This window comes from Elgaria multicarinata, chromosome 2, assembly GCF_023053635.1.
Source record: "Elgaria multicarinata webbii isolate HBS135686 ecotype San Diego chromosome 2, rElgMul1.1.pri, whole genome shotgun sequence".
Classification (NCBI taxonomy): Eukaryota; Metazoa; Chordata; class Lepidosauria; order Squamata; family Anguidae; genus Elgaria; species Elgaria multicarinata.
In genome coordinates, this window is record NC_086172.1 from 31,260,001 (window position 1) to 31,276,749 (window position 16,749).

Genomic DNA, 16,749 nt, shown 5'->3' on the forward strand with positions numbered 1-16,749 from the left:
AGGTCTAGCTAAGGCCTTCATTTGGGTAGGACAAACTGCAGTTCCCCAGGTTTGGATATAACACAGAAATATGTAAACACTCAACGAGTATTTTGTAGAAGAAAATGACATTTTGTAGTGAAATAAAATGTCACTGCTGATCTCAGTGCTGTAAACAGAAAATTAAGAGCAGCAACAGCCTTAGTGTCTTCATACCAACTTAAAAGGAGCGTTTGAGCATCAGAAAGGGAGTGCACATGAAACATTTAGAATAGATCTCTATAATTTACAGAGGAAGGACATCAAAAGCACAATTTGGTGGAATGCATTTAACTAAGCAGGATATGTCCATGCAATCGATCCCAGTGCATATAGACTGATTTCTCTCCCACTCTTTTTTCTTACAGATGCAGGCTCTGGATCTGGTGATGGAGGTAGGAATGTTTTTGTTAATACTTACCCCCACACACACACACACACACCCTCCACTGAAACTGTTCAAATCACCTGCCACATTGTATCAGCTTTTGCTCGGTGGTTCGTCCCTACTGTCCTGAATTTATTGCTTCGATTTTTCCTCGGGAACTGACATTCTGCAGCTTAGTCGAACTATGACTGTCTGACAAAGAGCTGTTTTCTAGAGAAATTCAGAAAGCTGTTTTGCTCCTGCTAGGAGTTTGTATTATTCATGATTCCACTAGGACTCTATCTCCATCTACTGTTACAAACACTCTCATGTCTCTTATTATTTTAAACTTAGTTATGTTTGTTACTGCATTCTCAGCAAAATCATAGGGGATTTCGTCCCCCCTCCCACTACACACACACACACACATACACGGCAGCTGGAGCAGTCAACTTAAATGCTGTGGGGCAGGGAATTCACAGGGCAAAAAATAGTGCTTTAAAAGTTGCTATACTGGGCATTTTTATTTCAGGTTATTGGTTTGCTCATAATTTAGGTCTGGTCTTTTTGTAGGTAGTAAGCACAATCCAGCCAAAGGTAAGAATTTAAGGCTACAATCCAGTGCACAGTCATACAGGAGCAGAACCATTGCACACAGCAGGGCTTACTTCTGAATAAACTTGCATCAGGCTTTACATCCCATTGCTGCCAATAGAGATATGTGGGACTCCGCTGAAATTCATGGGATTTAAATGGGACTCCTGTTTTAAAGTATCACACTTAAACGTGTTCTGCTTCGGCTTGATTGTGCCCAGACTGTTTGGATTTCTTCTGACAGGGGGACGATGTATATTTGGCTGAAATCACTCTCGTAGGTGGCACACTCAGAATTTGGGAAGGTGTTCTTTTTGTGTTAGGGCTCTGGTTTCAGATTTCATTGTACAGTTTGTCATTGTTGAGTGGGCCAGGTTGCTAGATATTCTCCCATAGCTGCTTTCACAAGTGCATACGTGTGTCAGATCCATGCTATACTCTTCCAACAATTTTGACTTCGGGATACGTTATGCAACAACTATGAGTGTATCCAAATGTACATAACTTTAGCTGTGAGCCTGCTATGGAGTTTCACGTATTGCATTTTTGGGGCAGATACTACCTTGGAACCCAGAAAGCTACTTTCTGTTGAGGCAGACCTTAGGTCCATCTAACTCAATTATGGCTAGCAGGAACTCCTCAGGATTTCAGACAGGAGTATTTTCCAGCCCTACCTGGAGATGCCAGGTATTGAACCTGTGGCTTTCAGCATGCAAATCATGTACTTATGATCCCTCACAATTTTTTTCCTCCAGAGTGTGCCTGAGTGAAAACCTTATTTTTTATACATTTTATTTATTTATTTTAAAATTTTTATTTTAAAATTATTTCAAGGGTAGAACTCTCTGCTTTGCATCTAAAATGGCCATGCACAACACTAATTAGCCTGTCTTGTACCTGTCCCAAAGCCACCTCCTTCCTCCTCAGAGCAATTTTTCCACTGTATATAGGATTAGTTTGTTTGATGCTTTGCTTTTCAGGTAGGTAAACTTGTGAGAGGTGTTGTGGGGGGTGGGCAGGCAAAGTGGACAGCTTGCCTTCGGCTATAACTTGGATTTGGAAGCTGTATATGTGTCCGTTGAGGAGCAGAGCTGAAGTGTGGATAGAGCGGAACACAACTCACACGACAGCAGGGAAAAATAACATCTACACTTGTTTAGATTTTTGTCTGTGCACAGCCTATGTTATGCCCAGCCTTTTCCCTACCAAGAGCAGGTCTTGTGACGGACAAAAACGTGTCTCCCTTGTCATGGCTCACATTAAGAAATGAAGCTATAAAGATCAATAGGAGCAAACAGCAAGATGCCAAGCGTGGTCAGGATACGTGGTCAAAATGCAATGATTTTGTGAGAAGGAGCTGAATAGCTCTCTAGGGAGGGGGAACGCCTTTCGATTCTCTCTCCTCTTGACGCATCGCAAACAGAAACACCAGTTATCCCTATCCCCAGCACCCAGAGCAGGAATTCAAATGTTTCTGCTAGAGTTTGTTAATGGAATGCTTTCTCCTAGTATGTTCCTATGAGGTTGAACCTGAGGTCCAAAATACATGTTACTTTAAAGATGTAGCTAGCCCCATCTTCTAAAAAAAAAAAAGAAAAGAAAATTGCTCCAAAGCAAGTGCAGAGAACCTGATCTGGATCTGGCCTCTAGCATGGGGGGCTTTCACCCATTGCCCGCCACCGTGTTCCTGATCTGCAATGGGGGGGGAGGGTTCTCTACAATTTCTATTGCCCAAAGTGATCCAGTTGTTTTACTTAGATAAATTGCAGGCATGGGGACTGATCCAGGTTGGACCTCTGCCCCCTACTTCTACACTAGTATCGCAGTCTGGAATGGGTCCCCTGCGCTTACTTTAGAGTAAAAAAGAAAGCAAAATCTTTAAAGTAATATGTAGTTTGGCCGTCAGTATAAACCTAATCTTCCTACAAACCGTTGGCCTTTTATTACTGTGCTGTACCAGCTGGAAGTTCTTTGATGTTTCCATAGTACTGAATGCAGCTAAACAAATGGATTATCCTATGGACCAAGTTGCTCTGCTTGGATAGACTAAGCACTGCTTAAGCAAGGTCATAAAATGCTCTAGAGATTTGCTTATCTCACATGTTTCTTGGAAGCTGTCTACTTTACACCATCAAGCTTGTTTTAGTAAACCAAACTTTTACATTGGGTTGGACTGTGAGGTCTACCTAGCTCAATACTTTATTTGCTTCAGTAGCTGGTACTGAGCACCTGAAGAAATTGAAATGAAGTCCATCCATTCACAGTTTCAGCACTGTTTTACTTTGGGTAGTTAGGCCTTTGCGGATACATTGGTCATAAGATGTCCAGGCAGATCGCCCCCTGCTTTACCCAGCAAATGTACTATTTAATGCGTGGATTTTGTAAAAGCTCACTTCCCCTTGTCCATCTGTGGCCTTAGCTAGACCTAAGGTTGATCCCAGGATCATCCCGGGGTCATCCCTGCCTGCTCCCGGGATATCCTGTGTGTCATTTACATGAACAGGGATTATTATTATTATTATTATTATTATTATTATTATTATTATTATTTATTTATTTATGACCCCGGGACGATCCCAGGATAAACCCTAGGTCTAGCTAAGGCCTGTACTAAGTGAAAGATTATAGGTTTTGATCAGATGGGCCATTTGGTTTAGATTTTGTACATTGGTTATTGGTGTCTGTTGAGAATCAGATTGTCCATTTTAGTGAAATTGTGTTGTACAGCTAGGAATGTTCTCTTGGGAAAGTTCAGCAGATGAGTTTTGTTTTCAGGATTTCCATCAGTCTTACTATCATTTTTGGGGATTGAAACAGATCTCTTTCTCTCTCACGCACATACACATGCACACACATACAAAGAGAGATTTAGGCCTTAGCTAGACCTAAGGTTTATCCCGGGATTGTCCCGGGGTCATCCCTGTTCATGTAAATAACACACAGGATATCCCGGGAGCAGGCAGGGACAACCCCGGGACGATCCCGGGATAAACCTTAGGTCTAGCTAAGGCCAGAGAGAGAGGGGGGGCATACCCACCCACTGATAATTTGGACCAGATCTACACCAAGCAGGATATGACACTTTGAAAACGGTTTGAAAAATGTGTCCTGGGCCCCAACAGTTGTCACTACTGTTATAAACCATTTTAAAGCAGTAGTGTAGATCCTGCCTTGGTGTAAGCTTCTGGAATCACAGCCATAACTGACAGAAAATTTGGATCTCACTTCAAATTTTAACTGAAAGTGGGACATGGTGGTGTTGCTCCATGCTGTCAACACTTTCTTGACACTTCCAGATTGCTCTTTGAAATGGAAACGAAGGACGAGAAGGCTGGGATTCTTGTGGGAATACCAAAAGGGATTTGGGGCAAGGGGTATATCTGGCAGAGTCTTGTGAGATTACCAAATGGGACTATATTCATTTGCTATGAAAGCAAATTGCTTTGAGAATGTGGACTGCTTATCTCTCTGCTGTGTTGACCCAAGCTTGTCTCAATAACTGCAGGCAGAATGTTCAGGGGAGTTTGCAGGTTGGGTAAACGTTGTTCTTTCAACTTAATGCTTCAATGTAATGGATTTCAGCTTGCATTCTTGAGAAGAATTTTATACCACAGCAGAATTTACTCATCTGGGTTGGGTTTACTCTTGCCATATGCATCCTTACATTGTAGCTTTCATGCATGACTCACCTTGAATATCTTTTGTTCCATTCCCAAGATATAATGTACTTGCTTGCTCCAGACCTCACTTTGCATGAACCGCTCTGACCTGGATAATAGTGGCATTTATTCTGGGTGTTGCTAACGGAAATGCCAAACACAATGTGTGGGAATGGTCAAAATGACTTTCACCATTATCACAGTTCTTGTATAATAGCTCCTCATTAGTTTTCTTGACACTGTTCATACTCTGTGATTGCAGACTTAATATCAGAGTTTCTCAAACCCATTTCATTTCGATTCTTGATGTTTGGCTATAAATGCTTCTCCTGTATTTGTATTTATGATTTTTTAAATACGACAGTTCCAACATTTCCGAAGGAAATAAATGACTTTGAGTGGTTTCCCTTTTTGTGGTGACTCAAAGCCTCATTATCCAAATAGCCTCATTCATCCAAACTGTCTGGCAGACATCAAAAAAGATTGTCAGATAAATGGGACAGTTATTAACGTAGGTTTACTTTGACAGAAGACACACACGAGACAAATAATGCAATTTGGTGTAACCTGGAGATCCACGTAACTGGGTTATGGATAAGAGGGGTCCTGTGCGTAGTGTGTCACTGTGCCTGAACACATCTCACTCAGCATCTTCTTTCTCTGATGGTCCCTAGAAGAAGAATATATTCTGAAATAAAGCAACAATAATGCATTAAATCTAATAGGTTCCAGAAGGTGGAGAGGCAAGATCTGCCCATGCCTGTGCCTTTGCAGTACGCTGTCCTGCTCTGCAGCCAAGGTAGCTGAGTTGGGTGTGCCTTGGACACGAAGAAAGTGAAAGGAAGAAGACCACACTTTTTCACCTGCACTGAGGTGACTTGGCAGGGCAAAGGGGTTCCCCTCTTCCTCTCATAGTTTCCCTCTTCCTGCTTGGTGACACTAGCTGGGAATCTGAATGGTGTGGGAAACGCTGTCCTTTCACCTCCCTCACGTATTTGTCCTCCAAGATGGCGCCCTCCTCACAGGTATGAGGGTGACCCTTTCATGGCATTGGTTGTGCCCCGTTTTACCCTTTGCGCTTGCCTTTGTCTTGGGGAAGCTGGATGTAAAGGGAGACAAAGATGGACAGTGAGAATGGTGGTGCCTCCATTTCTCAGCAGGGGCTGCCACCGCTCCTTGTTTGTCCCACAGCAGTGGACAGCATACCAGTTTGGAAAGGGGTTGGAGCAAAGTAGCATCCAATGAGCAGCAAAGTAGCATCCAGTTCCTTCCTGCTCTTTACATTTCCAGCACAATCCTGATGCCCCTTTATATATTTTAGCCAATTTTGCTGGTGGCATATGCCACCTATACATCATTTTGTAAAAAAATAATCTTTAAGGTTAGTACTTAACGTAAATTTTAGTCCTCTTGTCCACCTATTTTCCCACCTCCTGCATAGCCTATTCCAGCCTTCCTCAACCTGGAGCCCTTTGGATGTTTTGGACTTCAGTTCCCATCAGCCCCAGCCAGCATGGCCTAAGGCTAAGAATGCTGGGAGTTGTTGTCCAAACCAACAAGAGGGCACCTGGTTGGCCTATTCCTATAAAGGCATAGATCCTCCCAATCTCTTTGCAACTCTGAAGCTTGACCAAGAAATGCTTTGCTGGAGAGAGAAAGAGAGAGAGAGAGAGAGAGAGAGAGAGACTATTTATATTGGCTTCTCACAGAATAATTATCTTAAAGTGGCAGCTAAAATTCATGCAGTGAGACACCAAAGAAAAATGGCTAATGTGTCAATATTGTTCTTTTTTAAAATAAAAAAAAATACTAGGAACAAAGTCGGCCATTCTCCCAAGATAATGAATGCCAGGCTCAAAGAGCACAGCAACTAAAAGCATGATTTCCAAACAATTTCAGATGAAAAGCACAGGCTGACAAAAGACAAGTAGAACAGGACCTCAGGGACTGACAAGGCAGCTTGTAGGAAAGTAGATCTGTGCAGTAGGCAGGACCAAGTCATCGCATCCCTTTTTTAAGGTCTACAAAGCTGCCCAGCTTGTATATAAAATCCATGATTGAATAGACAACCAGTGCAGTTCCAGGTGCAGAAGCACATTAATGTGCCAGAAGGTGGAAAAATAATCCTTGTCATTTAAACACTCTCACAGCTTCCTCCTTTAGCAGGTATAAAGCCATGTAATAAAAACCATAATTTTAGATGTCATTAAAGCAAGTGTTGAAAAAAAAATTGCCAGATGATGAAGGAAGTAGGGCGATTTCCTTGGCACTTACAGGGAGGTGCGCCACTGGAATTATTATCAAGTCAGGGCGGTAATAAATTAAAGACAGCAATATAAACACACCAGATTGAGGTCTGGAAACATTGTCATAGTGGGCTTCCCAGAGTGATTAAAACAACTGGACAAGCCTCTCTAGATCTAACACAAACATTGGAAGGGTAGACTTTGCAGTGTTTACCTTCTCCCTCTGCTTATAGGTGTGTGTGGGGGGAAACAGAAGGGAAGAAGTAGAATTACATGGGCCTACAGTCTGTGCTGTAGTGTTCATTTGCAGGGAGGAATTAGGGGTCAAATCCACACTCAGCCATGAAGTTCTCAACCAACTGAATTCGCACGATTCTTTGCAGTATAAATGGATTAAGAACATAAGAAGAGTCCTGTTGGATCAGACCAAGGCCATAACTAGACAGGGCTTTATCCCTGGGGCGAACCCTGGAATTGTCCCTGTGCATCCACATGACGCACAGGGGATCCCGGGATCAGGGAGGGATGAACCCTCCCTTGCCCCGGGATATAGCCCTCCCTTTTGGCCCCAGTTTTTCCGTGGTCCTGGGCTGAGCCCGAGACCGCGGAATGTGTGGCTGGGTGCCACAGGTTGACCCGACTCCACGCGGTTCCTCGTGAGGGGCCGGGAGGAGCACTGCGCCCATCGGGTAGGGTGGGGGGAGCGGGGAAAGTAATTTAAATTTTAAAAACCACTTACCTTTTGTGCACAAGCGGTCGTGCGCTGCTGGCCCTTTAATTATAAAGATGGCGGGCGCGATGCCTTTTCTTCTGAGGTCATCACGCGTGGCGTGTAAACAGAGGAGGGATCTCATGTTAAAAACAACACGAGATTTTCCCTCCTCCGTCGCGGGATAACAGGTGAATTTATCTAAGGCCCAAGAGGCCGTCTAGTCCAGCACTTTGTTCACACACTGGCCAACTGTGCTACTTCTAGCCACCTCTTCTACTTTTTCCACTAGCCTAAGTTTGGATTCAACCCCAGGTAAATCTCCCTTAACTTCTTGAAGGAAAGCTGGGTTACAAATGTGATAGATAAGTAAATACCAGCACAAAAACATCTCACAGGGACAAAGATCTAATTCAAACAAAACACACATTGAAGAGCATTTGAGAAGGCATTCAAAACTGTCATGGCTGCTCTCCGGTGCATCTGAAATAATACAGTCCAGCAGACAGGTGTGTTAAGTTTGTTGCAATGAAACCAAAAAAGAGTCTTACAGCACCTTAAAGATGAACACATTTTTGCTGGCATAGGCTTTTATGGACTATAGCCCAGTTCATCAGATGCATGGAGTATTATGAAGTGGGTTATAGTCCACAAAAGCTTATGTCAGAATAAATTTGTTAGTATTTAAGGTGCCAAAAAAACTCTTCATCTTTTTTGAAGTATTGTATTTTATTTATTTATTTATTTATTTATTTATTACATTTTTATACTGCCCAATAGCCGAAGCTCTCTGGGCGGTTCACAAAAATTAAAACCACGAAGAGTATAAAAACAACCAACAATCTAAAAACACAAATACAAAATACAATATAAAAAGCACAACCAGGATAAAACCACACAGCAAAAATTAATATAGGTTAAAATATGAGATTAAAACAGCTAAATTTAAGTTAAATTAGGTGTTAAAATACTGAGAAAATAAAAAGGTCTTCAGCTGGTGACAAAAAGAAAACAATGTAGGTGCCAAGCAAACCTTTTTGGGGAGCTCGTTCTACAACCGGGGTGCCACAGCGGAGAAAGCCCTCCTCCTAGTAGCTACCTGCCTCACTTCCTTCGGCAGGGGCTCACGGAGAAGGACCCCTGTGGATGATCTTAAGGTCCGGGCAGGTACATATGGGAGGAGGCGTTCCTTCAAATAACCTGGCCCCAAACCGTTTAGGGCTTTAAAGTAAAGTAATAAAAGAATCATTGCATTGAGGAAGAAGGGGAAATGCTAGTGGGTTCCATCAAATGTCGAACCAGTGCTAGATCTTGATTATTAGAATGTCAACTTTTCCCTCTTATTTTTGGGAGTAACAACGAATTGAGTAGCTCAAATCTTTAATGGCTTGTGGTGGAAACTATTGGGAGTTTTGCTTCCCTACTCATGGAAAATTCCAAAAGGTTTTTCATTGGTTCTCTAGGGTCAGGCATTTGCTTCTCGGTGATGATGAGCAAATGTTGACTTGGTCAATGTTGCTTTAACTGGTATTAATATGTAAGCCTAATCCTCATCCCTCTGCAGACTGGTAATAATTGGAAGAATCTGTAGATGCCATGTTGATGCAGGGAGTGGAAAGTAATGAAAATAGCAACATCGCTTCACAATATTCTTCCCATGTCAGACGATACACTTGAAAATGAAAGACCTACCCCTTAAAAATCTGGGGAGAAAAAGTGTTGATGGAAACAGACACGTTTTAAAAAAGAAAAGTTTCCTGTGTAACAAAAATTCATTTTCCTCTTGGGGAGTGTTGTTGTTGCTGTTAAGGAAAGGAAAAATCTGAATGATAAACTCCAGATTAGTTCCTAAGATATATTGGAGGCTAGAGTAAGGGAAGTAGTCAATTAGAAAACCACCTTTGTCCCATAGAAAATGTCTATTCTATGTAAAAGCTATTACACTTCGTATAATGTATTTTTAATGGTTTTTAATCTTTGTAAACCACCCAGTGAGCTTCGGCTATTGAGCAGAAATGCTTGGCTTTGATTTGCAGTGATGGTAAACTGTGTAAGGAATTTCCACTTCTGCTCCTGTATGTTTCTGAGCCTGATTCAAGGTGCTGTTTTTAACCTATAAAGCCTTACATGGCTCAGGACCGCAATACCTGACAGATTGCCTATCCTGGCATGAACCTACCCATACACTACATTCATCATCTACAGCCTTCCTCCAGGTGCGTCCTCCGAGGGAAGCTCAAAGGGCAGCAATGAGGGAGAAGGGGCTTCTCAGTGGTGACTCCCCAATGATGGAACAATCTCCCTGACAAGGCTCGCCTGGTGCCAACACTGTTATCTTTTCAGCAGCAGGTTAAGACCTTTCTCTTCTCTCAGATATTTAGCAGCATATGCTGAGGTTTTAATCAGGTCCTGGATTTTTCCTATTGTTGATTGTTTAAAAAATGTTTTAGATGTATGTACGTTTGTGCTGTCTGTTTATGGGTTTGTATGTCAATAGCTTTTACACTTCGTATAATGTATTTTTAAAGGTTTTTAATCTTTGTAAACCACCCAGTGAGCTTCGGCTATTGAGCAGTATAGAATTGAAATGAAGTGAAATCTCCATTGGATATGAATTCTGTGGAGAGCTACCGGCATGCCCTTCTTTGGCTTTGCTTTCATTTTTGTGGTGGTACACATTTCTCTCTATCGAGCATTTCCCAACCTGGTGCCCTCCAGATGTTTTAGACAACGGCCCCATTCAGAAAATACCTTAAACCATGGCTTTAATGATGGTGGTTAAGCCAGAAAGCCGGGCTGGGTTCAGAAGACACCTTAAACAACAGCTTTAACCATGGTGGTTAAACCAGAAAGCCTTATTCACCATGGATAAAGCCATGGCTTAAGGTGTCTTCTAAACATGGCCTGGCTTTCTGGCTTAACCATTGTGGTTAAAGCCATGGCTTAATGTGTCTTCTGAACAAGGCCTAGCTTTCTGGCTTAACCATTGTGGTTAAAGCCATAGTTTAAGGTGTCTTCTGAATGGGGCCACTAGCTCCTATCACCACTAGCCAGTGTGGCTAGGAGTGCTGGCAGTTATTATCCAAAATCTGGAAGACGCCAGCTTGGGGCAGGCTGATGTACCTCCCTTTTTCTGTTGGTCAGTTTGTGAGTACAAACGTTCACATTATGTGAACAGAGCAGTGAGAGCCCATTTTCATTTGGCCCTAAAAGGTGATGTTTGGTGTGTTGGAAGAGTGACTTAGTATTTGGACTGTAGCATACTGCTCTGTGAATAGGGAGTAGGATGGGCATACTCTACCCAGGGAAGCTTGCAGTTAATTAAACCAGAGAACTGACCTTTAATTTACTAGGACCCTGCCCTGCCCTGTACTTAGCAGCAGGACTAAACCTCAGGTACTGCTGAGTATTTGGGTGCTGTGGCAATAATGTGCTGCTCTTTTTCACATGTGTTTCACATTTATTTTCTCTCTCTCTCTCTTTTTAAAAAGAAAGAAAGAAAGGAAAAACGGGGGTGGGGAATGACACACCAAACTGCTACCTTGACCCAAATACGTTTGTACCTGTCTTGATGCTATTTCGGTGAGAATAACTGTTAAATTCAGCAAAGCTGTTTCTATCTCCCCCCCCCGCCCCCATTTTTTTTCTTTAAAAAAAAATCTTTGCTTTATTGCGTGCTTGATTGATAGGAAGGGCTATACAGAGCACAATGGGCATTGCTGTAAGCACCTCCTGAGCTATAGCATTTGAGCCAAAAAAATACCCAATAAAAGCCCAAGTGTACCTTGATTTGAATGAAACTGTGTATGAATGCATTACTAGAGGACCATAGTTTCACAACAAACGTGAAACTAATAAGAATGGGCTAATGGAGCTGGAAGATGCAATTTGATTCAGACTCCAGTCCTTCCCTTCCCCTCAATTTTAGAGTGACTGGCTGTGGTAGGTAATATGGTGATATGTCTTGGGGGCCTACCTAATCTTGGCTACCTAATCTCGGCTGTTGCATGCCTCCAATGTCTGAAAGATGAAAACAGGGATACTTGTGTATTTGTAAAAGCATAACCTCACATTAAGGATCTTCCCATTTCTTCCATCCCATCCACTGGCTCTGCATTGCATACTGGCCTTAGCTAGATCTACTTTTTATTCCACGACAGAGGAGGGAAGATCCCGCTATGTGATTACTGCAAGATCCCTCCTCCGTTTACATGTGAGGTGCGACAACCTCAGAAGGAGAGGCGTTGCACCCGCCATTTTCATTTTTTTTAAAGCAACAGCAGCGCACAAGCGTCAAAAGATAAGTGGTCTTTTTTTAAAAAAAAATAATTTCCCTGCTCCCCCGCCCTACCCCCGATGGGCACAGCCACTCCCCGTCAACCCACGGCAACGGGCCACATGTTCTGCAGTCTCGGGCTCAGCCCAAGATCGCGGAAAAACCGGACCCAAAGTTTAGGGCTCTATCCCGGGGCAAGGGAGGGATGATCCCTCCCTGATCCCGGGATCCCCTGTGCATCATTTGGATGCACAGGGACGATCCTGGGGTTCACCCCAGGATAAAGCACCATCTAGCTAAGGTCTCAGTCACTCTAGTCTTACTGCACTGGCTTCCAAGGGAACGTGTGTCTGGCCATCCCGGTTTCGTCCCGGCTCCTCGCGAGAAACATGGGTGTGTGTATATATTGAAATGGATTTTTGTGCAGATTTTTTAAGGGAGAAAGGGTGACAGATTAATGCAGAAATGGGACGGAATGGACTTATGGGATGAACACATGTGAAAGCGATACAGATGGGAAATCTGTATTTGCCCATCTCTGTAAATATCATGTGTTCAGGTTTAAATACGTGCGTTCTACAACTGTAGATCTTTGTATTACTCTTGGGAGTCATCTTTCCTAGGACGGAGCCAAGGAAGTCTATAGTGCTCTACTTATGACTTCATAGTTAGGATGTTAAATATCTGAATCAATAACTTCCTTATTTCCTGTGCCCTTTCTTTAAACTACTTTCTGATGCGATAGGATTTCACCCCCCAGAAACTCCCTTGAGTTCTAAAAGTACCAATAAAATGAGGCAAGTCAAAAAGTATTCTTAAAAGTTCACGTTCTCTTTCAGATTTAAGTTGTATTTTCCAGGCCTATGCTGGGTTTGAACAAATTCTTAAAGGTCACTTTTCCCTTGAATATTTGAAATGAGCTATCCATGTCAAAGAAGTGTTTTGACTTCAGAGCAGTTTATTGAAGTGCCCAGTCATCTGCTGAATTCACAATATAGGCAACTTGAGCCAGATACATTTTGTAGCTAGGGCATTAACCATTCATTGGGATGAATGGGAACCTGCATGTTGGGCAATGGGGCAGTTAAGGAAAATAGGTTGTTTGGAATAATTTATCTAGTTAAAATATGGGTTTTGTAGAGAAGCTGAAATTTGTGGGATAGGTATGGAGATTGTCAGTTAATATGGAACTGGATTCTGAAGGACAGGATGGTAAAAGGTGGATGTTCACCTTCTAATGGATAGAAATTTTGACAAGTCTACTCTGGGTATTTTTTTTAATAAATCAAACAATGATCCATATATCTCTAATCTTAATTTTGGAATATCTGCAGAACATTTTAAAAATAACATTGTGCACTTCCCATTGGGGCAGCCATATATTTTTTTCCTGTACAACATAGCTAGGATCCACTCTACATCACCTTGTAGCTGCGTCCCAGCTCAATTTGCAACAGATTGTAAGATAAGCAGCCGCCACTTCTTATCTTACAATCTGCCCTCAACCACTTGCCTTTCTTTAATGTGGCTTTGTGTACCTCTGGATATTTTGTCCTACAACTCCCATTTTCCCTCATCATTGGCTATGTTGTCTAGGGCTGAGGGGTTATTTGTAGCATTTATATACTGCTGAATATAATGAAATCTCTCAGCAGTTCACAATATTAAAATACAATATTAAAAACACCACATTAAAAGCACAACTTTCAAACAACTTTCCAGTGGAATTTTAGGATGCTTTTAGGATACTTTTATTTATTTATTATTTATTTAAGCATTTTTATCCCACCATTCAGCCAAAAAAGGCTCTCACGGCCTTAGTATGTTTATAGTATGTTTTTAGGAAGATTTAACAATGTACATTTTGTTTTGATTAATATTTTATGTATTTTATACTTGTTGTTCCCCACCTCAATTAGGATGGAGAGGCAGATTAGAAATTATTATTATTATTATTATTATTATTATTATTATTATTATTATTATTATTACTACTACAGTAAAAACAATTGAAGGAGCAGCAAATGGAGTGGCGTGGTTAGTTTACTTACAGCCCAAGGAAAGCCTGGGTGAAAAGGTGTGTTTTGGGGAGGTATTTAAAGGATGTCACATTTTCTGCCTCCCTAATGACACTATCTGGAGGGTCACCCCTGCTTTAGCATTAAAAAGAAATTGGAAAGAACACCACATAAGCCCAGCTGTCCCCACGAGTGTTGCAGTCTTTGCATGAACCCCACAAAGATCACAGGGGATCTTCCATGTCTTTGCTGGGAACGACGACCCAGCAAAGAACTACATATGTAGCTATGGCATGTGTATGTGAATGCAGCAGCAGCAGCATGGATAGGACCAATCAGCAGGTGATTCTTTCAGCTTTGCCAAAATCTCATGTCATCGCACCCAGGGCCGGTGCCAGACTATTTTGCTCCTTAGGCAAGGCAAGCTACTTGCACACGCACACACACACACACACAAATTGCCAATTTTTAAGAACAGATGTTTTGTAGAAAAAATAAAAAGCACAAAACTTGAACGTATTTTTTTTCTTAAAACAGCTAATTTGTATAAAACTGACCCTTAAAGGTCAGTACTGCGCCCCTCTGAGGTCTGTGCTCTAGGTCTGCCTAGTTGGCCTTATGGTAACGCCGGCCCTGATCGCACCCTCCCACTGCAGCGTGAAAACGCTGAAAGGTCAGAGGCGTGCGTAGACATCATACAGCACTCTCAAGGAAAATAACTGGCCGGGATGTGCTTTCCTCTACTAACGGAAAACTTAATCAAAATAGGAGCAGGCACGGCTCATTTGTCTCGGAGGCCATGACAGAGCACTATCCAGTGCTGTAATCCATTTACGCAAATGGTAGAGAAGGGTGACTGATGTGCTGTTGTTTGTCCCGATCAGCTGATGCTCCTTTTTTCCCCCCTTTCTAAAATAAATAAATAAATGAGTTGCCTGGCACGAACGGAAGTTTTTCTTTTTTCCTTTCAGTCTGCCGATCAACACAATTAGCTGCTCAGTTCTGCCAAAAAATTAAGCAACAGCCCTTGCAATCCGATCAAAGGTGAAAGAGACACAGCGGGGGGGAAAGCATCACTTTTGCAATCTTCGCAAGAGCTAGAGGTTGCGGTATTTGGGCAGCATCTAATTGCATGCCGGACGTCCGTGTGTTGTGCAGAATGAAGTATCATTGAGCCGCAATCTGATGGATCCAGCAAACGTCCAGCAAACAGCTCTCTTACACTGATTTTAGGTAGTGGAAGCCCTAGTTCTGTCATCATATTTCCTTTGGCTCCTTATCGTAGCTGTTTATAGCAACATGTAACAAGCACCGCGGCTCTGTCAGTGTGAACCTTTCTCGCCATGGCATTTATTTATTTATTTAGCTATTGATTTCTTTCATATCGTATTTTTCCACTGTGGAGACAACTAATTTGAGCAGCTTGGGGTCTACGCTATGCCTGGTAATGCCCCCAGCTTACTTGACAACCATTAGGAAGTCACTTTGAAATGCAGAGGAACCTAACTTCCTGGAAAATACACAAGCATCACAGTTTTATTTTCATTTGGAATGGTCTGCAGGCATTCATTGGTACGTGTGTTTGTGTAAGAAAGAGAGCAACACACACAGACACGCAAACATGCACACACAGAGACACATCGACCAGCCTTCCCCAATATAGCGCCCTCCAGATGTGCTGGACTAAACTCCTATCTTCCCCAGCCAGTGCTGACTGGGCTGATGGGTGTTGTAATCCAACATGCCTGGAGGACCCAAGGTTGGGGAAGCCTGATGCACACTCACCAGGAAGAGATTCAACCACATGGGATCATCTAAGCTTCTGTTTCCTAATTGTACTATTAAGTTATTGTGCTGCCCTTTGTTAGGAGATAGGGCTCTTATTCTTTCAGAGCTTCTCACACACCAAGCCTTGAAATTGCAAACACAAAGCTACTATTTCTTCTATGGGCAGGCTTTTGAAATAGTAACTTGGTGGTGGTATCAATCAGGAAAAGTGGCATGGGTGGAAAGGATCAACGCCTTTCCCTCAACACTCTAGTCCTGTTCCCTAATGCCTCCACCTACAGCTGCAACTTTAAAAAGAGCCAGTGTGGTGTAGTGGCTAAAGTGCTGGTCTGGGAGTCTGGAGATCCAGATTCTAGTCCCCACTCGGCCATGGAAACCCACTGGGTGACTTTGTGCCAGTCACAGACTCTCAGCCCAACCTTCCTCATAGGGTTGTTGTTGTGAGGATAAAATGGAGAAGAGGAGAATTATGTACGCCACCTTGGGTTCCTTGGAGAAAAAAAGGTGGGATGTAAATGTAATGAATAAATAAATAAAATCTTGGGAGTTCTCCTACACCACATCTAGCTTGGTCCGGTATTGATTCTGCAACAGAAAAAGGTAATATAGCAAACTAGTGGCATTCATTGCAACTATAAACCTCCGCAGCCCACACCCCAATTTCCTTTTGTCTCCACAGAGGCCAACTCAGATGGCCACAGGAAGCCCACAAGCTGGACAAAAGTGTAATAGCACCCTCCTCCTCATGTTCCCCAGTAATTTATATTGAGAGGCATATTGCCTCTAGTTACTGGAAATAATATATAACCATCATGAATAATAGCCATTGATAGCCTTTTCCTCCATTTGTCTAATCCCCTTTTAAAGCTGTCTAAGGCCACAGCTAGACCTAAGGTTTATCCTGGGATCATCCAGGGTTTGCCCCTGCCTGAGCACTGGATCCCCTGTGTGTCACCTAGATGAACAGGTTTGACCCCTGGACGATCCAGGGATGAACCTTAGGTCTAGCTATGGCCTAAGTTGGCGGCCATCACTACATCTTGTGATAGTGAATCCCATAGCTTAACCATGCGC

At 42.6% G+C, this 16,749-nt stretch overlaps 1 protein-coding gene across 1 annotated transcript in view; it reads left to right on the forward strand.

Annotated features, from left to right (window-relative positions):
• TMEFF2 (transmembrane protein with EGF like and two follistatin like domains 2) overlaps positions 1-16,749 on the forward strand; it is a 260,772-nt gene that overhangs the window by 30,444 nt on the left and 213,579 nt on the right. Inside the window, exon 4 of the mRNA XM_063118296.1 lies at positions 387-413. Coding sequence (XP_062974366.1) covers positions 387-413 — 27 coding nt within the window. The remainder of the gene's footprint in view (positions 1-386; positions 414-16,749) is intronic.